Source organism: Haplochromis burtoni, unplaced genomic scaffold, assembly GCF_018398535.1.
Source record: "Haplochromis burtoni strain Fernald_Lab_line unplaced genomic scaffold, NCSU_Asbu1 Contig_114, whole genome shotgun sequence".
In the NCBI taxonomy this organism is placed as follows: Eukaryota; Metazoa; Chordata; class Actinopteri; order Cichliformes; family Cichlidae; genus Haplochromis; species Haplochromis burtoni.
Genome location: NW_024582475.1, coordinates 1 through 27,689, shown reverse-complemented (window position 1 = coordinate 27,689; position 27,689 = coordinate 1). Strand labels below are relative to the sequence as shown.

The window sequence follows — 27,689 nt, the reverse complement described above, 5'->3', positions numbered from 1 at the left end:
CTCAGCTTTCAAGTAGGACAGGTTCTTATTTTCTGTGTTTAAAAATAACAGTTGTTGTCTGAAGTGGGATAAAATAAATAAAAAAGAAATCTCAGTCGGCCACACATACGCCTGTGTCTGACAGCACAGCAGTGATGTGACTGGATCTGCCCTTGGGTTCCAAGAGAAACATCGTACTCTAAGAATCTCAGTGATATTTATTAAATATTATTTATTAAAGATGTAACTTGACCAGTAAAACAATGGCTTATAAGATTTCTTTAACATGCTGGGCCATAGGCTGTGAAGGGGAATGATGCATGCTTTTAATAGCTTGTGGTATATATGTAACTTTGGTCATTTGGGTAAATTGATAGATAGTCAGTATACTTATGAATAATTAAGTTTAACCATGTTTGCAACCCCGAGTGCTTTACCAGAGATAATTCAAACATCGAGTGTGTTATGAGTTATTCCTCTCTGTGGGAGAGTTGCACATGTTTTGCAATCTTGAAAGATGCAATAAGAGACGTCGGAGCCATTGCCACATCACTCATTGCATCTTTAACCATGAGAAAATCCATTTTTCTCATGGTTTAACAGTTCCTCAGGACTGCTTTCCTCCTCTCTGCCCTCATACTTCCCTACCCCATCCAGACCGCAGATGTCACTGTTGGGATATTTTGATCAGAGTTTCGAAGCTTCATGAAAACTTTGGACATTTTTCACAGATTCAGCTAAAGAAACTGGAACAAATTATGTTTTTGTGACAGACTGATGAAGATACAATTATTACAGTTATTTGCTGAGTTGTCTTTTATGCGTAGACAAAACACCGCTCCATCCATGAGTTACATGTAGTAAGGGGCATAGAAAAAAACTCCTGGTCCAGCTTTGTTTGGTTTTGATGTTAAGTTACACACCTGTGTTGGTGCTGTATGTACCGCTGCAGAGGCGTCAGTGCAGTGTGCCATCAGTGCTAATAATAACCTGCAATACGATAAATATGAGCTTTTAAAATTACAACCTTAGCTGTACCAAGTGAATTGATGTATGATGATAAACTGTTATTCAATCCAGGATTGAAAGTAAACATACTTGTAAGATCTATGTTAAAATATGTGTTTATGACCATAACTGATGATTAAATAAAATCTAAAAAGAAGTCACAGTTGATGTAAAACACTAGTGTGAATATATATTCAATTATTTATTTCCTGCTGTCCTAGAAAAATATTTTTAGAATTTTGAATTCACATTCATGGCTTTTAAAAGCTGTTATTTCCAAACAGAGGCTTTTGAGACTACATGGAAATGTCATTTTCCTTGATAAAGGACATGGCAACCCACTCCTGAACCTGGTCACCCCTTTACCTCGAGGTGCTGCTATTGCTGGAGACAGAGACACCCACTGCTTCATGTCAGCTGAGCTCACATATGTGAAAGCACAGGACCAAGCAACTTAACATTTTTCTTTAAAAAGGGAAAACTTTGAAACTAAACCTAACTAACCTATCCAGACGGGGGGAAAAGTCTGAAACATCCCAGTGACATTTTCCAGCATTTTTCAGATGACCCATATCGTCAGGGCTGGACTGGGACAAAAAATCATTTGACTAGTGACTAGTGGCATTTTGACTAGTGACCGGCCCACCATGGTATTATAGGAAAAGCCATAAAGCCTTTATAATAAACTTAAACCTACACCCTCAAGATGCTTAATTGACAAAACCGATTTTAATTTAATGCACGTATAAAACAAATGCACAGAAATCTATTATTTTTCTCCAGTAATTAAATAGATTCAACATCTTTCTTCAACAGAATTGCAGACTGCACAGATGGTACCTTCCCAAAGGAAAATACTAAGCTTACTAGGGTATATACTAGACTTAATATGTTACTGATATACAGTAATGGATTTCTATACATTTTACATCAGATAAAACTTTGGTTGTAAGATTCAGATAATTATTTATTAAAAGCTAGACATTTTAAATGAGAATAAGAAAGAAAAGTATTTCTTTGTGCCCCCCTTTCCCTGTTAATGCCCTACCTGGCCCCCTGGCAAAACTTTGCTAGACCCGCCCCTGCACAGTTACCAGCTGTCAGCTACATAGAAAAGGATCCTGGTGTTATTTGTCTCTCAGAAACAGTTCATAACTTCCCTTCAACTCATTCATGTCACCTAAAAGGTAAACCTGTTTCTCCATCACCTGTTCAGCTCTGATGATTCAGTAAGGACATCTCCTGGTTTCATCTTCATGTTTCCCTCTCACCACATATCCAAACCATCATGACCAGCAGCTTTACAGCTGTGGCTCCAGCAAACATCAGCTGATACTAGAAATGTAATATTAAATAAATTCTAACAACAGCTGATCAAGCTTAAACGTGCTGCTGTTGTTTAGCGCGACATCCGCTGGTTTCCTCTTCCTGGCGCAGAGAGAAAAGCCGATCAGCTGATCATTGATCAGTTTCATGATTGAATTAGCAACTTTCTAGCTGAAGTCGTACGTGAGAAATCGCGTTGCTTTTCACCTCAACTTTAAAGTTCGACTCTGGGCTGTAATTGGTCCAGCCCAGAGTCGATCATGACCAACTGGCCAATCCACCACTATTCATTTATACCGTTAAAAAAAAGAAAATAAATAAAACCCCATCGGCCCATAAAAACGAAAACTCACGAGCGGCCCACCAAGCAAATGCCCGGTATGCCCGATGGCCAGTCCAGCCCTGCTTATCACACTGGGAGCAGTCTAAAGCAGCATCTCTCAGTTCAGGTTGGACACTTTGTGGTGCTTACACTTGTATGTGAAGCTCTGTGAAATAGTCCCCATTGCGTCACTATGCCTTATTCATGTTTTATTTTAAATAGAGACACTTCAGTTTATTGAAGGTAAAGTACTCAAGCTCCACTCCTGTGCGTGTCTTTCTCTCTTAAACCCCCAAGAAAACTCAGATTCTGGACCAACTTAATATTTCATTATTCTCCAAACCTGTGGTGGATTTTGTTGCATCATGCAATAAAAATTTGTATGTTCTGTATCACTTTGTGATTTGTCTGTTTTCTGATTTGAACGTAGCAAAGACTCGAGTTTGAGTCTCAAGGACCTTTCAGTTCATTTTATGAATGCTTTCTATGGTATACATGGTCCTCACTTAGGATGATTTATAGTGTACTAACGCTTAATCGCATGTAGTTATTGTAAAGTGTTACTGCTTAATGTATGTGTTGCAAAGCTTTAACCCCTGAGTTGCCTGCTCTACACCCACTTCACACACAACTTTATTCCTGCCCACTATAGTAACACCTTTGTTGAGTGTGTGGATGATATCTTGGTGGTGGCGCTCATTTCTGGGGGGATGAATCCACCTACAGAGATGAGATGGATCTGCTGGTGTAATAACAACAAATTTCTCCTGAACAATGCAAAGACCAAGGAGCTTATAGGAAGCTTATCGTGGATTTTAGGAAGAAGGCAAATGACATCCTGCCACTCACCATCAACAGGCTCTGTGTAGAGAGGATCTCAGACTAATGCTTACTGGAATTTATCATCAGGGAGGACCTGACCAAGCAAACTGATGATGTAGTTAGAAAAACCTAAAAGAGACTCTGCTTTCTAAAGGTTCTCAGAGAGAATAACATCCCTGTGAAGCTGATAGTGTCCTTTAATCGCTGCACGGTATTGAGCATCCTGGCCTACTGTTTCTGTGTATGGTTCTCCAGCTGCAAAACAGCACAGAAGAAAGAGCTCCACGGATATATGGATATATGGTTATATAACGCCCAGTGGATAGTCAGCTGTCCTCTCCCCTCAATTGATGAACCACACAGACCAAGACATCTCAGAAACAGTCAGATCCAATATAACTTTCATGTAAAATGTTACAATGTTACAACACAGTCTCATGTTTACATGTTTACAACCACATTTTACCATTGGGGGCTAGTGCAATATGGAAACAGTTGTGTTTGTTTATAGATGTATTTCATATATATTTTTATCAGTCTCGGTCGTTGTGTCCTTGGGCAAGACACCTGTTGCCTGCTGGTGGTGGTCAGAGGGCCCGGTGGCGCCAGTGTTCGGCAGCCTCGCCTCTGTCAGTGTGCCCCAGGGTGGCTGTGGCTACAATGTAGCTTGCCATCACCAGTGTGTGAATGGGTGGATGACTGAATGTGTAAAGCGCTTTGGGGTCCTAGGGACTAGTAAAGCGCTATACAAATACAGGCCATTTACCATTTTACCATATATTGTATACATATTTTGTGTTGATTTGTGTTACATGACTTTTAGATAGTGTCACATATGACTGCCATTACCAACAGCTGATAGCTTAATCATTCTTAACCTGGAGTTGTGCTCTGCTCGCCTTTCTTTTAGCCAACTTTTTCAACTAACTTCCTTCAGTTGCTGCTTTTGTCTTTGATTTTGTGAGTGCAGTGAATGATGAACTGAATAACGTTGCTTCATTTTTTTAGGGGTGAAAGTGGAGGCATCAGAGCCTGCACTACTGTTTGAATCAAAGTTTAGTCATCCAGTGTGAGTTATTCACAAAGTTTAATCATGACACTGTGCCATAACCAATTAAGATAATTAGAGTGGTGGACTCGACGACCTGACACAGTTTTAAAAGGTTTATTTAGCAAAGCTCAGGATTAAACAACCACAGGAGAGCTTCAGTTCACAGAACATGCGAAGACTTCTGTCAGACAGGAGAAGTGGGTTAAACTTTCATGCTAGTGCAATACAGTGCAGGAGAAATTTGTAAAAAAAAAAATTGGATTATTACTTGGAAATGCTGGTGAGGCTGACAGTGGAGGGAGCAACCAGTCATATTTTCCTAGGACATAAAGAGATGGAGGGGAGTGGATGGGCAGGCACGTTTTCAAGTAGGTAAAAACACAATTTCTCTTTTGCAGGAATGGACCTGGACTGGATGTGGATGAGTAGCTGGAAGAGATACTTTACCAACTCCACGTGAGAGCAAAGAAGAGGAAGAAAGCAAAAAACCCAGCCTGGTTTCATAACACCCGAATTACTTAATAAGAAGCAGTCTCACCACATTGGTGCTCTGGGTTGTTAGTCTCACTTTTCTCCCACACCCCTTACAATAATAAAATTTTTCACTGGTGGGGTTCTCTTTAATAGATAGGTGGTTCAGATATTGCCAGTTAGTGTCACCTGGTGACCTTTAAAATAAAATCCCAAGGAGTTATAGCAGCTTATTATTATCATCTTTATTAGTATAACGTTCAAGAAACCAGTTTGAGATTATCTGAACTTAGTGATGTGATGCATTATCCTGCTGGAAGCAGGCATCAAAAGATCTGTACACTGTTGTCATAGAGGGATGAACATGGTCAACAGCAGTAGCAGCCTGAAGCACTAGTACAAGACATGCTTTCATGTTATTTACTCCAAATTCTGACCCTACTGTTTGACAGAAATTAGACTTGCCAGACCAGGGAACATTTTTCAGTCTTCTATAAGGTTTTGAAGTGCCCATGCGAAATGTAGCCTCAGTTTCCTGTCGTTAGCTTACAGGAGTTGCACCTGGCATGGTGTTCTGCAGGTGTAGTCCACCTTTACAAGGTTTGACATATGCTCTTCTGCATACTTCTGTTGTAACAACTGGTTATTAGAGCTTTGCAGTTCATCTTGACCATGTATTTATGCCTAAATGCACTGAGCTGCTGCTACATGATTTACATAAACAACACACTTGAATGGGTGTACTAAATTGAGTACATCAAGCAACTGCAGCAGACACATAAGCTTCCAGCTGTGAACTACTTTTGTTTGTTTTACTGCAATGCGACATTTTGTAAGACTCAATATTGTTTGTATTTTTTATTATTATTAGTGTACTTAAAAAAAACGAATGCATATGAATTAAAAAAAAAAATTAATAAAGACTATATTTTACCATGGGCTGTAAATAAGAAATGGATGTAGCTAGAGTAAGATTAACTGTTGGACTGTGAAAATATGATGTTCCAGCCTGAGGTTTGGAATTTAAAAGCATCTTTTTTTAAGAACCAGACATGATGTCATTTAGATGGGAGAGAGCTGGGGTATAAAGGAAGCAAAACCAGGCTTTAAATAAAATATACTTAATGAAAAAGTCAAAAGTCAAGCCAACCATCTCCTGCTAGGTTTCATATCACTTAGCAGAAAAAATGCCATTGAGGCTGATCTGCCAGAATTAATGACCTTATCATCCGCTCTAGCGTAGCATTTTTCCTGCAGGTCACTAATGAGTATTTCACTCTGAATGCCACTTGTCATATTGGCAGTATACAGGTTCAGAAAGCTTGCCTTGCTTTCTGATATTAAAACAGCATAAGACTTAATTTATCAGCATTAACAATGAAAAAAAAAAAAAAAGATCACTCATGAATCTTCTGTTGGCCCGGCTGTGCATGTTCCCTGTTTAAATTTGCTCACTGCTTTCCAACCAATTGTTCTACCTGAACTAGAGAAGCTTGTGTTAAGTGCTAAACCGTGTGGTTCTCCGAATGATGTCGTTCCACCCCGTTTTCTGAAAGAGGTGTTTCCTACTGTTGGACCACATATTCTGAACATAATCAATACCAGCCTCTTGTCAGGTCAAGTACCAAGTGAGTTTAAGCATGCAGTTATTCATCCCTTACTTAAGAAGCCAGGCTCAGATATTTCAGCAATGTCAAATTTTAGACCCATCTCTAAACTTCCTTTTCTGAGTAAGATCTTGGAAAAGGTTGTTCACACTCAGCTGATGGATTTTCTAAACAACTCTCATATGTTTGAAGTTTTTCAGTCCGGCTTTAGGCCGTTTCATAGCACAGAGACAGCTCTCATAAAGGTTATGAACGATATTCTGGTAGCGACGGACTGTGGTAAACACGTAGTGCTTATACTACTAGATATGACTGCTGCATTTGACACAGTGGATCACGACCTGCTGATCTCTCGATTGCAGCATTGTGTGGGCATTTCTGGCTTTGCACTCCTGTGGATAAAATCATATCTCTCAAACAGGAGCTTCTGTGTTAAGTTGGGCTTGTCATCGTCCTCTGTGGCCCCTCTGTCATGGGGTGTACCACAGGGATCTATTCTTGGGCCATTACTGTTTTCATTGTATCTCCTGCCACTGCATGCGATCTTTCGTAAACATAAAGTTTCATTTCATCTATATGCTGATGATTGCCAGCTTTATTTTCCTTTCAGTCATTCTGATAGCTCCCAAATTAGACTCCCGCTTGATTGCCTTAGTGATGTTAAGTCATGGATGGCTCAAATTTTTTTAAATTTTAACGAACGTAAAACGTAAAATGGCCCGAATCGTTCATCTGATATCCCTGATGTTGACCTTGCTGCTCTGACCCCTCACCTGAAGAGCTCGATTACCAATCTTGGGTTAAAAATGACTCTGCACTTACCTTTGATGGCCACGTGAATGGGGTGGTGAAATCGTCATTCTATCAACTCAGGCGTCTGTCGAAGGTTAAACCCTTTCTTTCAAGGCGTGACTTGGAGACTGTTATCCACACTTTTATAACCTCACCCTTGGATTATTGTAACTCCCTTTTAATAGGGGTTGGACCGGGCACTCTGACACGCCTGCAACTAGTACAGAATGCTGCAGCACGGTTGTTATCTGGTAAAAGGAAATTTGAGCACATTACTCCGGTTCTGGCCTCCCTGCACTGGCTTCCAATTGAATTTAGGATTAATTTTAAAGTTCTTTTATTGGTTTTTAAATCTTTAAATGGTCTGGCACCTGCGTATCTGTCTGATTTGCTGAAGCCCTATGTCCCCACTCGTTCGCTCCGGTCAGCTGAGCGGCTGTTGCTCTCAGTCCCCAAATCACGGTTGAAACTGAGAGGAGACGTTCTCCTAAGCTTTGTTATAATCTTCCTCTTCACATTAGGCAATCGACATCAGTGATGGTTTTTAAATCCAGATTGAAAACGCATTTTTATTCACTGGCTTTTGATTCAGTGGTTGACTGACTTGTATTTTATTGTTTTCGCTATGTTTATTATTTTATTTTATTTATTTATTATTTATCGTATTTATTATTCTTATGGTATCTATTATGTTTCTGTTGTTCAGCACTTTGGTCAGCCTTGTGTGTTTTTAAAGTGCTATATAAATAAACGATGATGATGATGATGATGAAACATGAAGTACAGCTCTGCGTATCCCAATAAAAGGCAGAGCTTTGGGTAGTGCAAAATGTTGGGTATAATCTGATTAAAAAAAAAATGTTAAAAAGCACTGCTTATCCATGTATCTGCAGGGACTGTCAAGCAACTTTTCCAGGTTAAGCGCTTTAATTATGACCACAATAAAGTCACACAAGAGATTAGCTGATGATGAATGATGAAAATGTGAACTAGTGCTACTTGTTTTAATCTTTAAATGGCTTATGAGCATTTTTTGCTGTTTTGGCAGTGAACACAGAAGAAGAGATCAGCTTATAGTTACGGGAATGTTAAATCTGACTAAATATCCAATTAAACAAAGAGAGACCGTGGCTGGAGCCAAGTCTCATTCACTGCTGCCATTTAATGTTATTTTACATGCGTATTATCTCATTAAAGAAATTCTTGGATTTTCAAAGAAAACTGGCTTACCCTGACAAGGACTCCAATTATTGTAAAACAGCCTGATTCAATCTGTCATCAGTTGATGTTTCCCAGTGTTTCTCAAATTTGTACCTGTGTACGTGCAATATTCTTTGCATAGATGAGAGCAAGTTCATCACTGAGACACACGTGACATCCTGGAGACACCATAACCAAGCTCGCTGCCTGCAACATCATACAGCATGACCAGCCTGCCAGTCGGGCATTGATGATCTGAGAGAGAAATATCTTTGACGAGTGGGGGATAAAAAAAGAGCAACGATCTGTGACCACCTGCAAAATCTTCTGTTGTTGTTTATAGTTAACCTGTTGTTTCCTCTCTGTTGCACCTTTTGTGTCTTTCATTTGCACCAAAGCTGTTGAAATTCCTAACTACACAGATTTATATCATAAGGTTTAACTGACTGTATGAATTCATTCTTAAATCTAAACAGAAGTTAATCAGTAGAAAATGTAAGATTACAACAACTGGATTTGTAGTATTATTATTGTTATTTTTAATCAGATGCACTGCATTGCTCTATTTTGATGACAGATGTACATTAAATTGGTGGGAAATCTCTTACTGTTTGTGAATTAACAAAGCAAAAAGCTGAAGTTTTTATTCAATAAATAAACACATAAATACATTCACATTACAACATCTTGCAGAACAGAAGCAGCACCATGCAAACATTTACTAATGACCACTATTTTGAGGGAGCAAAGGTTTATGTGATGTTTGATTTACTGATAACTTTTTAATACAAAGCTTCAAAATCCAGATATTTTCTTTAGCCTCAGTCACAGAAAGCAACACAGATACTAATACTAATGTGAAATATCCAAATGGCTCTCCTCAAAGATGTTTTTTAGAGCCTTCACTCGAGTCAGATTTTGGTGCAGCACATTAAACACAGAACTGATTTTGGACATGCAGTCAGTATCAACAACATGCTGCATAGGCTCACATTTAATACATTTAATCTGTCTGTACTGAGTCACCCTCAGCCAATGTGGCAGTGCTCTTTCAGATCATATAAGAGGCTTTCGATGTATTAAGTGTGAGAAACCACAGGATTATTGAACTCAAGGTAAGCTATAATACAACATCAATTATATCGGTGGAACATGAACAGATTTATAACACAAAAAGATTTCATTGAGAGAAACACATTCATTTATGGAATTATTTAAGCCATCATATCTTGCTGATTGACATGTCTGGGTTTGAGACATGCTTCATGATGTTGCTTTCTCTTACCACCTCTGTGCTTGCACTGTGAACATCTGAGGCAATCTGCCTGCGAGAGGACAGCCGACTCATTTGTACAAGGCGAGTGTTGTTTTCTAATTCAGTCCGTGCGTTTGAACTTTGACGGCATCTCCTCATACCCTTGTGAAAATGAATGGTAAACAGACCGTAGGTGATGGGATCTAGACAGGCATTGAAAAGGCCAAAAATAAACAGCATATGAGTCAGTGAATGCGAAACTGTCTTTTCCATTTTTTCAGGGAACAACCAATACCACAATCCAAGCAGATAGTACGGGGTCCAGCAGATGATGAATGACGTCACAATGACAATGCTCATTTTAAGAGTTCTCATCCGAGCTTTAGGGATGTTATTGTGGGATCGGCGTAGATGAACATCTCTTGACAGGACTGGAAGAAAAGAAAGCACCACGTCCGTTACTCCATGTCTCCCTGAAAATATACATTCATGTGAAGAAAAGCCTGTTCACAGCACTCTATGCACCCTTACTGCAATCCATAGGAATGGTTCACTTGATTAAGTCATCATCAGCAAGTGTAAGCACCTCTGTTAAAGCAAAAAAATTGGTAGAGGTTTTGGTCTGGAGCATTTAGATTTCTATTCACATGATGCAAAATCTTCCCAGCGGTGGACATATCATCAAAGTCACCGCAAGGTCGACTGTACAGCAGCTCAAGAGCTACATCTAAAGACTCTACAGGTCTCAGTTAGCATGCTAACTGAGATCATTATGATGAATATGATCCCTTTTGGAAGGACTGCCAAGAAAAAGCCTCTGCTCACTGAGAACAACATGGCAGCACAGCTTAAGCTTGCAATGTAAACAAACCACAAGACTTGGAGCCAAAAGTGGAAATGTTTGGCCATGATTCACAGTGCCACATTTGGAGAAAACAAAACACAATCAGCACAAACACCTCATACCAGCTGTTAGTGGTGGTGGACAGGGGAGGATTTGGGCTGGTTTTGCTGGCACAGCACCTGTGGAACCTTGAAAACATTGAGCCAAACATGCAACAGGACTTTGGGACTCAATTACTAATATTCTCATGGAAATCTACATAAAAAATCTGTTGGAAGGCAAAATTACTGTCGAATTTATGAAACGGGCATATTTTGTTCCCACCACTATGCATATCGTTAGCTTCATAGCATAAGTGCCTAAGTCATTTTTTTGTGTTTTGTGTTTCAGACGGACAGGATGATGCAGCAGTGGTAGGGGAGTAAAGTTAGGCAAAAATCTCAATTTGACCAAAAAATGACTTAGGCACTTATGCTATGAAGCTAACGATATGTTAGAAGATCAGAATCATTCAGAACCGGCAGCTTTGGGCAATCGCCACTGCTCAGTACCTGTTACTCTATATAATTAAATATTTTAACCTTGAGGTGAAGCAGAAAAATCAGTCAAGATGTTGTAAGAGAGAAGCCTAAGTCAGTGTTTTGAACCCATTGAGATGGGGTTGGCAGCTTCTGCAGGCAATGCCTAACCGTTGCTATAATTTGGTGATGCAACGATTACGGACTTGATTGGTTGTTGTTTTGGTTATTGCAACAGGTCAATTTGACAAACCACAGGTTTGTATTTATGGGAGGGGGTGTTATGGCCCTATTAGGGCCTCCTCCTGAAGTTGCCTGTGTGGGCGTCTCTCCTGCCTTAGTGCCACCTTTTTCTTTTGTACAGCTGACTCACATCAGCAATTAAAGGTATTTAAGGGCAGAGAAAGGTGAGCTCTGTTGGCAGAGTGTCATGTGAGTGGTTGCAGCTAGTGAGCTGTGTGTTTGCGTGTTTTCAGCTAGTGAGATTGTTTTGTTTTGTGATTGTTTGCTCCTGCTTGGTGGAGATGAGTGTGTTTGTTTGCTAACCCTTTTTTGACTTGCTTTTCAGTTTACTGACCGACGCTTGAGTTTTGTTTTGTTTCTTTAAATGGCTTGTCCGTCTCTTTTAGTTGAGTTATTAATATAAAGTTATTAATAAAACTCTTTCATTTAACCATTTTGTCAATTTGTCTCCTTTTTCTGACCCGGACACCTTTTGTTACTTTCCCTCATCGCCTGGACCCTTTTAGGGGAACGTAACAACCTCTAAGGCATGAAATGAGTAGAAAGTCTGAATGTAGAAAATTGAATAATAGAGTCTGAGGTGCAAGGAAGAAGCCAGAAGAAGCTTAGTTTTGTGTTTCCATGGAGTGACGAAAATATAAATAAAAAAGCAAGACTGAAACTAAAATAACAGGAGTACTCAATATAATTTCCTCTGAGACATTTACTGTGCCTCAAGCAAAAAAAGGTTTGGAATTAAAGTTGGTATGAAAAATACTAACAGAGTACAAGAAAAAGTAGAAAAGGACAAGGTGGAGGACAAGGACCATTTAACATAAGGTGATATAAGAGATAATGGAACAAGTTTGAACTCACAGACGGATTAGGGCCACGACTGCAGTGATGCTGCTGCACAGGTCTGTTGTGGAGATGACAGATCTCCAACATCACCTATGGTCATGAGCTTTGGGTACTAACCGATACAAGCGGTGGAAATAAGCTTTTTTCAAAGGGCGGCTGTGCTTTCCCTTAGCAGCAGTATGTTATTTTCTTTATATACCTTTTTTTGTAATTCTGAGCATTTTGTGGCTCAAGGTGGTTTTTACAACTGTAAACAATGACCAAAAAAGCATAATAATAATTTTAATTATTATTGTTATTATTAGTAGGCCTATTTAACCATGCTGTCATTTGTTCTTATGCATGGTTGAAGGGATTTCTGAATTTGTTCCTAAAATATGAACAAATTCAGGTATAAAAATACATTTTGGATTTGTGCATGAAACATTTGTATTCCTCAACCTGAGTGAAATGCTGTGGCGGGACCTTAAGAGAACTTTGTATAAACAAATGCCTACAAAACCTGAATGACCTGAAGCAACATTTCATAAGTAAAGAAGAGTGGGCCAAAGTTCCTCCAAAATAATGTGAGAGAAAATCGTACAGAAAAGTTATTACTTAGGCTACTGCTGCTAAAAAATGACTGAGTAATTCAGGTCTACTTTCTTTTTCACGACTGTTTTTTGAAGCCTTTGAAAAAAATAAAAGTAAACACTCACAGTTATTCCGAGCCATGCGGCTGGATATCTCAATGAGGATTCGTGTGTAGCAGAAGATCATGATGGCCAAAGGTAGAAGGAAGAGGCACACAAATGTGAACATGTTGTAAAGGGTCTCCTGCCAGCGCTGGACAAAACTTCCATGGGTGGTGCACTGGGTGAACTTCTCTGGCACCGTGATGGTCACATTGCGAAATATAAACATCTAGATAAAAAAAGACGAGAAAAGTTCTACTGAGCGACGGCACTGCATCCTCGTGATCTATCCTGTAGTCAAGCATGATGTAAGTGGATCATGAATATTTATTGATCAGTTAATCTAATAAGAAAGTAAAACTGAACACAGTGATATTTTACCATATGCTTGCATGCGCTCTAGAATAACACTTAAAGGTGTTTTCTGATCAAATGCTTGGGTCTGAAAATGCTTGGTTAAGGCCTCGTCTTTCATTCTGGGATTGACATTTTGCTGAGGTTAGCAAAGGATGCTGGTTTTCTTTAAACCCTTCAACTGGAAATGCTTTAGAAATTCAAATCTCTGCATGGAGGTGGTCTGGGCATTACAGTCTCTGCCATAGTTACTGTAAAAACATCTGAGAGATAATTGTGAATAAGCACAATTTCTTCTTTTTTTGTCTGTTAAAATCATTTTTGTCTGTTTTACTGTCTTTACAGATCCTCTAATCGATATTGAATCCACAGCCATCAAGCGAAATGTTCATTCTGATACATTTTAAGGCAGTTGGACATCGTCAATAATTTTTGTCTGAAAATCTGTGAATAAGAGCAACAAGTGTGAGTACCTGTATAGTATAGCTGTTTATTACATCCCCCACTCAAGCAAAGTATCCCCAGTTCAGTTCTGGGAGAAGCCACAAATCTCTTTGGGCATATGGTGCCCAAGGCTGCCAAATCAAACATGTGCAGCTTCCCTTTGGGGTGACTCCCTATCAATGAGGGAGAAGCTGAAAGTAGGGATTTCCAGACTGGTTAAAAAGATCCTAGCTACAGTACCAAGAAGAGAGTAAAAAAATAGGGATCATCCAATAATTTTAGGGTTCTGGCCCTTTATGTTTACATGTCAAGGTATCCTTAAGCAAGGAAGAGACTCCCAGTTGCTACTGATAGACAGGTCATTACTTTGAGTGCATTATTATAACTCATAATTCACAATATAATTGCAATCCATTTAATACTTCCATACAAAGAGAAATGATGCTTGCTTTCACAATAGAACAGTTTTAAAAAACTGTTAACTTAGACGTGCATTACTTTAGCAGATATTATTTCTGTTTAAGATTCAGCACTCTATTCATTACATGATAGTCCTCAATGTCTTGCTGGAATATACCTGATGAAAGTAAAGCAGCAAGTAATCGAACGTGCTGCTTTTGCTGCTGGGCTGCAGTGCAATTACTTGAGGGCTGCTGTGGCTCAGGTGGTAGAGGGTTATCCACTAATGACAGAAGTCAGTGAGATTTTGATGCCCTCGAACCAAGCTTTTAGAAAAACATGTTGCTGGAAAACACGCTCAAAATTAGGACTTGTTTTCTGAAGAACAGCTGACTTTTCAGCTTCAGAATTTAATATTTGTTGTTGTCCTATATCAACTTAAAAATACATATTTGCATTCTGTTTGGAAAGCTTAGTTCCAAATCTGAACTCATAATATGTTGCTGTTTTTACGTTAAAAAATTAAAAAACAATTATATGTTTCACAATCTGAACGCTTCTAATTTTCAAATCTGCTTTATTTTGTGTTCATGAAGATACACAAATAGACAGTCACAGTGTTTCTAGGGAAAGTCAAACCTCGGGGCTCAAGCATTTAGTTTGGATTTGAAGTGTCTGTGGGAAGAGAAAAGAAACAAACAGCAGCAGAATTGCTTCTGGCAATTTTGCTAAAACATAAACTGGAGTTTGTTGGCGGCTCTCACATAAATGAGAAACGTGTTGTAAATTGGTAAATGCATGCATTTTCTTCCCAGGTATGAATAGGCACGTGTGAGCAAGACACTTTTGTTATTAAAAATCGTACATACCATGAATGAGCCCAATCGAATTTATACACTTTTCATGGAAAAGTGTATAAAGTCATGTTTCTGTTGAATGTTTATCAGTGTGGGACCCCAGTAAGATTCCCACCTGTAGAAGAGCTACCATCTGGCTCCCTTCCACACTTTCACTTCCAGTTTGGCTCTCAAAGGCTACGTGGAAGAACCTCCCCGCTCCTCACCCAACATTTATACTGGTGAGAGAGCTCCTGACATTTTTCAGAGCAAAAGTGGAGCAGGGTATTAATTTTTGAGAGAGAATGTGCTCATAATATAACAGTATGAGGCTGAAGGCGATGTCATTGCTATTGATGTTTTAAAGCGACGTAGACATCGCTTCAACAAATTGGTAAGGGGAGAAATAAAATGCCGTTGGCAGAATTTCAGTGGAACATCCAGTAAAAACGTTTAACCAGCAGTCTCTCTGGTTTTCAAGCTTAAATTGCTGAATGAAGTGCAACCTTATCTGTAATACAGTATATGCATATAACAAACTGTCCTTTTATATCACCTCCTAGCATTGGGGTATATGTACAGTATATTAGTTTACATGCTGACTTTCAGTATGAGGCATTGGGAGATTTGTTAGTGTGACCTTACCCAGCAGAGAAATGATCATTTCACCTCTGGTAACTAAAGATCACACTGCTCTTTTGATACAAAGCTGGGGGAAAAAAGTGAAGATATGCACACCCTGCATACCATCTATAAATTTTAGTATAATTCATGCATCCATAAAGTGTTCTGGGTTTAATCTTGTTCTGATTGTTTTCTGATGAAATCGTGGGACTCGAGCGTGCACGACTGCATTAACATTTGCATGAGCCTGTTCTCTTTTGGTCTGTGAAGAGTTCGAAATAATCAAGAGAGGGTTTTTTTTCCTTTTTCTTGGTTTTCAGCGGAAGAGGTTTTGAGAGGTCATGGACTTTGGTTACTCAGTGTTGTGCATTATGTGTACAGCGAACAAATTTGAGGGAAGAAAACAGAGCTTTAAGTTATTCGCTGAAATATATTCTGTGTAATAAGTCACTGAAAAAAATGCATTGCACTTGCAACATAAATATCTTTGTGTGTAACATACACTCACCAGCCAGTTTGTTAAGGTATACCTTGCTAGTACTGGGTTGGACTGCCCTTTTTGCCTTCAGAACTGCCATAATGCATAATAAGATGCTGGAAACATTCCTCAGAGATTCTGGTCCATACTGACATGATAGCATCACGCAGTTACTGCAGCTATGTCGATATGAATCTCCAATTTCACAACATTCCAAAGGCGCTCTATTAGATTCAGGTCTGGTAACTTTGGCCATTTGAAAACAGTGAACACGTTTTTATGTTCAAGAAAGCAATTTGAAATGATTTGAGCTTCATGACATTGTGTTTTATCCTTCTGGAAATAGTCACTGGAAAATGGGTACACTGCGATCATAAAGGGATGGGCATGGTCAGTAAAGAAAATCAAGCAGGGCTGAAAGTGTGCCAATAAGAAGAAGATTACACCACCACACTATTACACCACCACCAGGACTCTAAACTATTGATACAGTACAAGACAAGAAGGATCCGTGGTTTCATGCTGGGGTGGAAATTGAGACTCATCTGATCAGGCAAAGTTTTTAGAATCTGGTCCATCTAACTATCTAATCGTCAATATTTGTCCTGCCCACATATGTAGATCTCTAATTGGAGCACAACATTTGTAAAGTCTGATTACAACAGTTTTACAATAAACAGCATATATGGACAAATTTGCATTTTATGGCTGAAAAAGTCCACCTAAGAAACAGAGAGAGGAATGACAATGTCTGGCAGTGAAGCGAGGACAAGACAACAGAATATATAGGAATATGCAGAAGAGTGCAGAGGATTGATGTGGCGTTCCTGCTGGATCTTCCTGTTACAATGCAAGAGAGAGCATTAGAGGGGAGGTTAATAAGAATCTGTGGCCCAAAGGAACCACAAGATAGCCAGTGATTCACAGCACAGTACCTCTGTCCTTAGAAGACTCATGTTTACCTCCTGCGGTATCTGATTTTTGATGCTGCTAGTTTACATGTTTTGTTCTGAGCAGTTTTGAATGTTTTTTTTGTTTTGTTTTTGCTGTTGTAACTGTAGTTTCCTCCATTGTATGATCCTTGAAGGACACATTTCCCCTAAGAACTTTAAGTGGTCTTTTTTTCTTTTTTAAGTAGAATGTAAAATCTTGTCCTTTTGAAATGAACATGTCAAGAGCATTCATTCAGTTGGCTACAAAAAAGCATTGAGATGTTTAAAAGAAATTATTCTGGTATAATAAACATTCAGGATTGTCTGTCATTCTGACAAAAATCTTTATTTTTATTTTACCACTTGAGTTTAAACAGTGGCAGAAGAATTTGTAATTTTGGTGGAAATTATTTATTCTTTGACACAAAAGTTTCAAGTGTGTTACAACCTTTTAGCATTTTGTTTTATATGAGCTGTTTTAAGAAACTTGTATTCAATTAATGTATGTTTCAAGTAAGATTTATAGATAGAAAAAAAACGTAAATAAAAGAAGCAACACAAAAAGGGAAAGAAATATTACAAAAAGGGAAGCGCAGAAACAATATTAAACAGTTACTTCTATTTTTAATGTGGGGGACTTGCTAGGACATCCTATTAAATTATTTTATGCTGCATTGCGTTTTTTCATAATTTTAAGAAAATCAGGACACACATGCTGATTTGATTCCCAAACTCATGAAATATTCCTTAAAGACATATATAAGTCTAAAATTAGTCTCCAGGGCACAGTAATGATCAAAACTAAAAAGTGAGCTGATAACACTGTAATAAACGTAATATTTTACATATACAACTTGCAAATAATTTTCCTGCAGTATATAATGTGTTACAGTGTGTCAAACTCTCCGCCTAAAGATGGGTTTCCTATGCATATTCCTGCTTTATAAAATTACACCTGTGTGTAACATTAAAGATAAATACCCCGGAGTACCTGAAAATCAGCCCAATCAGACATTATTGAAAGTGGCCAATGACCACAGGGGTATGTGAAAATGGGAAAACCTCAGTCCATCCATGCACCCATCCTTTTATATAACTACTTATTCAGCAGTTGTGTGTGGCTGTTGTCTGTGCCAGCAGGGCAAAAAGCATGGTACACCCTGGACAGGCTGTCAGCAAAAAATCCTGTGTGGCCAGTGAATTTCTTAATCTGGTTTTTGGTCCTATAGCCATAGACTTTATAAAAGAAGAATGTAGTCACCATTTGATTTGGTCATTTGGTCAGTAGGATCCCAATTTGAAGCTTCAAACTGAGTGTGTTCAATATCACCATTTTGGTGTTTTGTAGGGGTGCAACAATACACAAAATTCTCGGTTCGGTTCGATACTTTGGTGTCACGGTTCGATATTTTTTCAATACAAAAAAATGTTCATGCTTTTTTAATTTGTCATTTATTAAAATTACAAATATATATTTTAACTCAAAAGTACTGTTTTTAAATTTAATGTTGCTAAAACAACAAAGGGATAAAATAATAAATCGATCTGATCGAGAAATCACTCATCTTTGGAAAAGAGAGTTTATTACAGAGAAATGGATCTTTCCGTTTTCGAGTTTTGGATATGATTTTGGAGTATATCTTCGCAGTAGCGATTGACCGCAAAGTAAAGCTACCGGAAATGTACAACCCCACATCCAGTCTCAAACCAGGAAGTTATTATTTTCTCGTGCACGGGGTCAATTCTCAGCAGCATATTAAACATATCAGGTCCCCATAAGGAGAATCATGTGCTAACGGCTGTCTAAATGACTCTGGTAAAGTTTGTAGCATGCGTGCTTGTTGTTTTTGTCTGCTTCCACTTGTCTTTGCACTAGGATGATGTCGGGTAAATGTGCAGTCATATTCGTTGTGTTCCCACTAGTGCTGTCAGCGTTAATCTGAAATGACGTTAACGCCACAACACGGCAAATCTCCGTTAACGAGCTACCGCGGATCGCCCCTGCTGCACTAGTGATGGGTCGGTCGCGAACGAAATGGCTCTTAGAGCCGGATCTTTGACGTGAACGACGCGAGTCGGCTCCTTATCGCAAGCTGTGTTTTTTTTTTCTCTCACCCTCTCTCTCGCACCTTTTTTCCGCTTCACTCAGCATGCGAGCCTTGTGCTTTATGCTGGGAAGGGGGGAGGGGCGGTAGTTACACTCAGTAGCACAGGAACAGAGCAGGAGGGAGAGAGAGAGAAAGAGAGCCAGGGACAACAACGTCACATTAGAAAGGTATAGTAATCATCCACAACTATTTTCAGTTGCAGATGATAAAGGATTCAGAAAGTTTATTCATGCAGGTCCATATGACAGAGAATATGCATCTTCTTTTTGTTTTCATATTTTAATTTATATTTAATTGTGTTGTGGTTTGCAGTGTTTTGTGTTGTTTCACTTTAAATTTGTAAAAGGAAAAAGCTGAAAATTTAAATAGTTAAAAGTTGAAATGTGAATAGTTGATTTTTGTATTATATGATTTATTTATTACATTTTGTGGAGTGAATAAATAAAAGTATATTTACGGTGGCCCCTACAGACAAAGCACATACAAACTTCAAATCAGTACGAACCCTGAAGCACGTACAAACCCAAAAACTCCAAAACACGTACAAACTCCAAAACACGTAAAAACTCAGAAGCACATAAAAACTCAAAACACGTACAAAAGACAACAGAAGTGCTCCAGGATGCTAGGGGCAGTGTTGAGCTTTTGTTACCTAGTGGCTACACAAGCCAGCAAGTACCAACGACCGGATTTGGTGTGTGGTAATAACAGGTAAATGAACTTTTTTTAAATTATTTGACTATATATGAATGCTTGTGTATAAATACACAAACAATACAATTGTGTAATTTAAGTGATCTAGGTAGCTCTGTTTTGGAAGTTCAGTTCATGCTAGAAATGTGTTTTGGAGTTTGTATGTGCTTTTTGGAGTTTGTACGTGTTTTGTCTCTAGGGGCCACCGCATATATTTATATATAAACATATATAAATAAAACCACTTTTTTTTACATTAGTAATTCCTTTTGTGCATAATTTTATATTATTGTTAATAATAAATTAATTAAAGCAACAAAACAACCTGAAGAGCCGGTTCGGAGCCGAAAGAGCCGGCTCTTTTTAGTGAGCCGAACCGAAAGAGCCGGTTCTCTAAAAAGAGCCGGAAATCCCATCACTAGTTCACACCGTAACTTGCAAACTGCGCTAACGCACTAGTTCCCACCAATGTAATTGAGCATTGTCGTGGCACATCGACATACTGTTTTACTTTTGTCCATGACGCGCTTACCTTCAGGGTCATACGTTCACATGAAGACCAAAATAGTTCCAAAGGCCAGATCTGAATGAGGGTGGGGGAGGTTCAATTTGCCATGTTGCAACGAGCTTAGCTTCTGTCTTGCTAGCTTGGCTGCGCTCAGTGGATCTGCGCTCGACAGTGCAGCCTAGGCGGAGTAGTTGAACGCAGATCCACTGAGCTCTCAACACAGACAGCATCGTCAGAAGGAAAGTTGATCAAATAAATTAAAAATTTTGTATTGTTCATACATATGCATACCGAACCAAAGCACTGTATCGAACGGTTCAATATCGATACGAGTATTGTTGCACCCCTAGTGTTTTGATATCAGATGTGAACAGAGAGAATCCTCTTTCCTGACACTTAGAATCTCGATAATTTATAAATGTACAAAAATAACTTTATTCTTTATTCAGTATGACCTGTGGCCTGCTGCTGACACCATAAAATCATCTGAAAAGTGTTTACTGAGGTCAAAGAGTAAAGGGGGCCACGAGAAAGAACAGCTCCATCCACTTTTGACCTGATGCTACTTGAGCTTGGAGTGCTCAAAGAGAGTAGAGAAGCACTATATAAGAACCAGTCCAATACCATCCTGTCTAATCTCACTCTACAAATTAAGTGAAGTCTAAAAGGTCTGTTAAACGGAACTTTGTCTCTCTATGTCAAAGTGCCCTTGGGCAAGAAACTGAACTTCAAGTAGGTCCCATGTGTGAGCACCTCTGCCACACTGGTTTGTGATAAGCACACTGAAAAGTGTGCAAACGACTGAAAAGTGTGCAAATTGCATCCAATTTAGTCACATGAACACTGTGTATAACAAGTTATGTTGTGAATTCTTAACTTCCTGCAGGCAACCTGATGAAGGTCCCCAGCCTCCTTTGTTATGTGCTAACTGAAGGGTAAAGGCATAAGGGGGGGGCTTCATCAGTCTCACAAAGTTACCAGTCTGGCCTGCTGGACAGCATTGGAAAATGTGAGCTGTTTTTTCACATATTAAAAAATCATAAAACACATTAATTTTTTTGCTTTTCCGAATGATAAAGACCTGCACCATAGCCCTTCACACTACACCAAAGTAAATAACTAAGAGATAAACAATTTGTTTCTGAAAAAAGGGACAATTTCTGTCAATTAACAAAAAAATTATGTTTTAAACTTAGAGGTCAGTCTGGCCAATGAACAGCTAGAGCTTTTTCCACATAGAAAAACTGAGATTTATTATTGAACTTCTTTTTCTCATACTAAAATATATGAGAGATCAAATGTGGAATATATATTTTTTTAATCATTTATTTAGTTTATTTACTCTAGAAATTAATGAAATTTATATTTAAACTCAAAAGTGTTTTCATGCGCTTATATTTAGTTTAACCACGTGGTATTTTTCGCATTTTACGATCAAAACTTGAATTTTGGGTTTAAATAAAATTTAAATAAAAATTAATTCACTTTTTTTTCCTCATTAAATTGCAAACTCACAGGGTAGCAACACCATGTCCTCTTTTACCTGAGGGAGTGAAAGGATGACACTCATGGTCCAGGCCACAGCCAACATGACTTTGCTCTTCCTTTTGGCCTCACTGATTCCCAGCGGATTGAGGATGGCGGAGTGTCTATCCAAACTAATGACCACTGTCACAAAAGCGCAGGAGTACATCGCCACCAGCTTCAAGAACATCAGCAGCCTGCAGGCGACGTCCCCCGCCTGCCACTGCACCGTGATGTTCCACACCGCGTCCACCGGCATCACGATGAAAGTCACCAGCAGGTCGGCCACCGTGAGGTTCATGATGAGGATCCGGACGTGTGACTTGCGCCTGCCGCCGCTGCTGGCAGCCCACAGCACGGCCAAGTTGCACACAGCCGACACCGCGCACAGAGCGAAGGTGATGATGACTCTGACTTTGGCTGCTGTGGAGAAAGTGGGAAGCTCGAGCGCGTCTCCATCTGCACTCTTATTGCACGCTGAGGTGGGTCCCTGACAGCTGCCATTCACTGTTTGATCCGTCAGCTGGTGGTACATAGCCTGACGGAGATCGGACTGACTGGACCCAAAAACAAGATTAAAAGAGAAGAAAAGAAAAGTTAGAATGTGTATCTCTTCTCCTCCAACATCTCCAGCGCGGAACTGCAAGTCTGAAAGGGGAAAATTAAAAAAAATCTTCATTCAACCTGATAATAAATGCAAAAGGTGTTGTGCCTTATGCATATGTGGCATTTTCTACCGAAGAATGTATGTCCAGCTTTAATTATATTGCCGAATTGCCTGCTGTGCGCAAACTATCAATAAAAAAATGGAAAGAATACACACAAAGAATGCAGAGGATATAGAAGAACATACAAAATAATTCAAAAAGAGGTAAAGAAAATGCAAAAAAAACAAACAAATAAAATAACCGAGGTGTAAACATTTCCTAAACTTCTAGTCTCATCCTTTAATTTCTCGCTGTTTCATACCTTCCCATCTTCCTGACGTTATTCCAAAGATAAAGAAAGTCAGGGGGGAATAAATCGGAATTAAACCAATTTATGACCCAGAAATAAACGACTTACCCGCCGTTACCAGTGATCGCTAAAAGAGAGCGTGTTACTGCAGTCACTGCAGCTGTTGCTTCAGACCGCTTCATTCGTCCGCTGTGCAAAATGACAACCAACGCCGTCACTCGGGTTAACCATTCACGAACCGGTGCCGCTCCTAATGTTAGATCTGGAGGAAGACAGACGAATTATTCGGCAAGCTGTGAGGGGGGCGGGGGGATGCTGCTGAGGAGAGTAAGCCTCCTTTACCAGCTTTATTTTCACTGGAGAAACTTCATCATAACATGGATTTGATGTTTGCTTGGAGCTGCAGAGAAGCATTTTACTCCCCATCAAACTGGGACCATAACAAATACCTTTACTGGTGTTTGAATTCGGTGAAATTTTAAAGCTCTTTCATTTTTGAAGTTTGACGTTTTCTTTGTTGCTGCTAAATTGGAGGGAAAGGCAGTTTTGTTAAATTAAAACAGGCAAACATCCTCTTTTAATCCCCCTGTTACTTTGCGGGTCAGATTGACCCAGAACAGAAGAGATGTCACATGTCACCTGCATCACTACAGAAAACGAAAAAAAAAAATCAAAATTATAAAAGAAAATTGTAAAATAATCAATGCCAGTGTTTCTGACACTTTTGGATGAGTAAACATGCCCGAGTCAAATTGACCGGGGAACATAAGTGTTCCTGGAAACCAACATAACAGGAGGGCTAAGTACTGATGGAAGATAGAACTTGTTACTTTCTGATTATTGTAAATTACATTTCACCTCATCACAATACTATTTTCAAGTGATAATCCTTCCATTTGCGCAACATCTCTAAAATTAGAAATATCCTGTCTCAGAGTGACGCTGAAAAACTAGTTCATGCATTTATTGCTTCCAGGCTGGACTACTGTAATTCATTATTATCAGGATGTCCAAGAAACTCACTGAAAAGCCTTCAGCTAATCCAAAATGCTGCAGCAAGAGTGCTGACAGGGACTAGAAAGAGAGAGCATATTTCTCCTGTTTTGGCTTCCCTTCATTGGCTTCCTGTTAAATCCAGAATTGAATTCAAAACCCTGCTCCTCACATACAAAGTCTTAAATAATCAGGCCCCATCATATCTTAATGACCTTGTAGGACCATATCACCCTATTAGAGCACTTCGCTCTCGCACTGCAGGCCTACTTGTTGTTCCTAGAGTATTTAAAAGTAGAATGGGAGGGAGAGCCTTCAGTTTTCAGGCCCCTCTTCTGTGGAACCAGCTTCCAGTTTGGATTCAGGAGACAGACACTATCTCTACTTTCAAGATTAGGCTTAAAACTTTCCTTTTTGCTAAAGCATATAGTTAGGGCTGGACCAGGTGACCCTGAATCCTCCCTTAGTTATGCTGCAATAGACGTAGGCTGCTGGGGGATTCCCATGATGCATTGAGTTTTTCCTTTCCAGTCACCTTTCTCACTCACTATGTATTAACAGACCTCTCTGCATTGAATCATATCTGTTATTAACCTCTGTCTCTCTTCCACAGCATGTCTTTTATCCTGTCTTCCTTCTCTCACCCCAACCGGTCGCAGCAGATGGCCGCCCCTCCCTGAGCCTGGTTCTGCCGGAGGTTTCTTCCTGTTAAAAGGGAGTTTTTCCTTCCCACTGTCGCCAAAGTGCTTGCTCATAGGGGGTCATATGATTGTTGGGTTTTTCTCTGTATCTATGAAGCGCCTTGAGGCGACTTTTGTTGTGATTTGGCGCTATATAAATAAAATTGAATTGAATTGAATTGAAGTGTCAGTATCAAATGTACGAACTTATATATTTGCAGCTGTAACCGTGACCCTGCTGCTTGGGCCGGGCCTCCTGTGTGTGTTTTTCTTCTTCTGTCTGTTTGTGTTGTCTTGCAGGCTTCCTCTGCCTGGAGTTTATCATTGCAACTGACAGCACTAGATCAGTCTCCCGGGAACATTTACATTTACTGTCTTTGTAGTCCCTGCACCATGCTTTTGCTATCTATCTATCTATCTATCTATCTATCTATCTATCTATCTATCTATCTATCTATCTATCTATCTATCTATCTATCTATCTATCTATCTATCTATCTATCTATCTATCTATATCTATCTATCTATCTATCTATCTATATATCCTATCTAATTCTTGTTAATAATGCACTTTCTGTGTTAATTATGCACATATCACAATGTTAGGGCAGCTCATCTGTTATTGAGAGGAGTTTTGCTCCCTTACAGTTCTCACCGTGGCTTCAGGGAGGACGAAAACTGAAGTGTGGTCTTGGCTCTCTGTTTATACACAGACCTTTTAACCGTAAATTAATCACAATGTAGAAATGAAGTGTATCTCTTGTGCTCAGTCTAGTAAAAGGTGCCCTTGGATGATATTTATGGAGGATAAGGAGATCTTTTTGACAAAGTGTTGGCAGTGAAGCTTAATAGATAATGTTTTGCCCTACCAAAAAACTAAATAAATAAATCAGATGATAATTATGATTTTAAAAAGGGCATTGTCTACTGTGTAAAGTAAGGTCAAATGTGGAATTAAGAAAACAGCTGTCTGTGTTACTAATATACTAATATACTGCAGGGTGTTACTTTAGGGTTTACATTTGAGCACAAATCCAGAGTCCCTTCATAAAGGTCAAGGTGGGCTCCTTTTACGATGCGTCTAGTAAGTAGGTCAATCATCAAAAGCTACCACAGCAGCCGGAGACGGTGTATTTACTCTAATATAATCAGTAAATACAAAGTAATCGGTGATAGTGTCATTTTGTATCAAAATCCTACAGCGTTTGTTTTACTGAAATAAAAACCACAATGATTTATAGTCCCTAAACTGTGATACTCTTTTATGTTAATTAAATTATTGCCTGAATAATTGTACAATATAAAGCGCCTTGAGGCGACTGTTGTTGTGATTTGGCGCTATATAAATAAAACTGAATTGAATTGAATAATTCACATCTCAAGATAAAGACATGGAAGTGTCAACTATAGAAACAAAGGCCAACTCAATGGTAGAAAGGCTAATGGGCTTTGATTTAAGTCGCCACACACCTTCTTATTTAGCAAATTACCCACTGTGATGTGACAACTCATGTGGGTAATCACAGTCTGGATGGAATGAATGTTCACTTCTCTCTGTGACTTTAGAGTCTGTTTTGTTGGTGAATTAACGCTTCCCTCAAAGCCGCAGATCCATTTAGCCTCCTGCCTACAAACACTGAGGGGAGAGAGATAGACTGAGGAGTGGAAGTGTGAAGGACATTACCCATAATTTCATGCATTTTTCATTTTTCGTTCTCATTGAGCCACTTCTTCCTCTCACGGATCATCTTACCCAAAGGCTTTGGCACACATAATCAGCTATATTTCAACATCACCCTTATAGTGGTGCAAGCAAACGCAGCGATTCATTTCAGGGTAGCACTAGCCTTGATTCAGGAATCCACCCCTCATTTCATCATCTTTTACAGGGAAATACGAGCAGCACTTTATTGAAACATTTGTTACTGTAAATACAGTAAATGAGTCAAAAACAATTGAATAATTGGAACAAGCTTGAAATTCAATCTTTATCTACAGGGATCAGATTCAGATTACTTGAAGGACATTCAAAGCTCTTCTTCAGATATTAGCTGCCTTTTGTTTTGTTTTCTGTCAAGAAGATCCCACATGGCTTCAAAAAATGTTGAGGTCCAGATTCTTCAGATGCATCATTCTGTAAAACAGGTTCAGACTGCACAGACCAGACAGCAGGAGGTGAATGTGCCATGAGACCATGTTTCCACTCCTTTGTAGAAGTGACTCTGTCCTTTTTTAATATCAGAAAACCATTGTTTTTACCAGGCTGTAAAGTGGTGGCTGAATCTTTCAGCACTAGAGGTTGTGGCCCATGCAGTGTGCTTAACTGTGGTCTCTGGGGGAGCGATGTCACAGCAGCCAGCACCAAAACTGATCAAGAGGTTCAAGGCTTTGAAGTCACAGTGGACAGGACACTGATCCAATTGCTATCCACTAGGGATTATCCTGAGCACTCTTTCCATCACCTGACAAGCCGTGAGGGACTTCCTCTGACAGTCAAGCCAAGTTGTCACAAGGACCAAGCCAGGAAATCCTGTCTGCTGTAAAGCTATCACCCTTTATAACATTTCTATTTCTGTATATTTCTATTTCCCAGAATATTTGATTGTTTAATTGATATATTTGATTTTCCATTGTCCCCTGTCTGGGTAGACTGTCTTCAGAGCAGCACCAGTTTAACAACAAAATATCTTTTATTTAAACAAAAAATTTTAAAAACCCCTCACCCAATAAAAGCATCAGGATAAGCATCAGTAAATACAAGTAGGCGTAAAATACCACCTGGGGAAAAAATGTTTTTTTCTGACTTTTAATAACATTTAGTTTTTGTTCAACTGTATAGATTGTGAAGGACAGTGTCTGGATCCCCATTTTTAAATATTTCCTGACTTACTAAATATTTGAAGCACAGATTTCATCTAAACACATATTTAGATGATCTAGAGGGTGAAACTCGAGTTTATGTCATCATAACAGTGAGATTATGATTTCATCATGTCATAGTAACCATGACATCACCTGTTAGCTAATTAAAACCCAATCTCGAGGCTTTGAGCCGGATTCAAGCCATAAATTTGTGACCAATCCGATTACTTTAACTAGTAAAGTAAGGGATTATTATTGCAAAAACGGTAATTACAGTTACTTTCCCGTAAGCAAGCGGCGTTACTGCGTTACTAAAACCGTGATTTTTTTGCAAGAATGTCTCAT

General features: G+C 39.1%; 1 protein-coding gene across 1 annotated transcript; it reads right to left on the bottom strand.

The window, feature by feature from the left end:
* Positions 1-9,151: 9,151 nt before the first annotated feature.
* gnrhr4 (gonadotropin releasing hormone receptor 4) lies at positions 9,152-23,045 on the bottom strand. Its single transcript, XM_005928666.2, has 4 exons — positions 22,918-23,045; positions 21,872-22,409; positions 12,977-13,181; positions 9,152-10,264 (listed from the first exon to the last, which is right to left on the bottom strand). Exons 1-4 carry the CDS (start codon positions 22,989-22,991, stop codon positions 9,801-9,803), a joined length of 1,281 nt encoding a protein of 426 aa, XP_005928728.2. The 5' UTR covers positions 22,992-23,045; the 3' UTR covers positions 9,152-9,800.
* Positions 23,046-27,689: the final 4,644 nt, after the last annotated feature.

Coding starts and splice junctions, on each gene's coding strand:
- gnrhr4 (XM_005928666.2), bottom strand. CDS start 22,991: ATGAAGCGGTCTGAAGCAACAGCTGCAGTGACTGCAGTAACACGCTCT. Junction 22,410..22,917: donor GCGATCACTGGTAACGGCGG/GTAAGTCGTTTA, acceptor TTTTGGGTCCAG/TCAGTCCGATCTCCGTCAGG. Junction 10,265..12,976: donor CCGCATGGCTCGGAATAACT/GTGAGTGTTTAC, acceptor CTTTTCTTCCAG/TCCTGTCAAGAGATGTTCAT.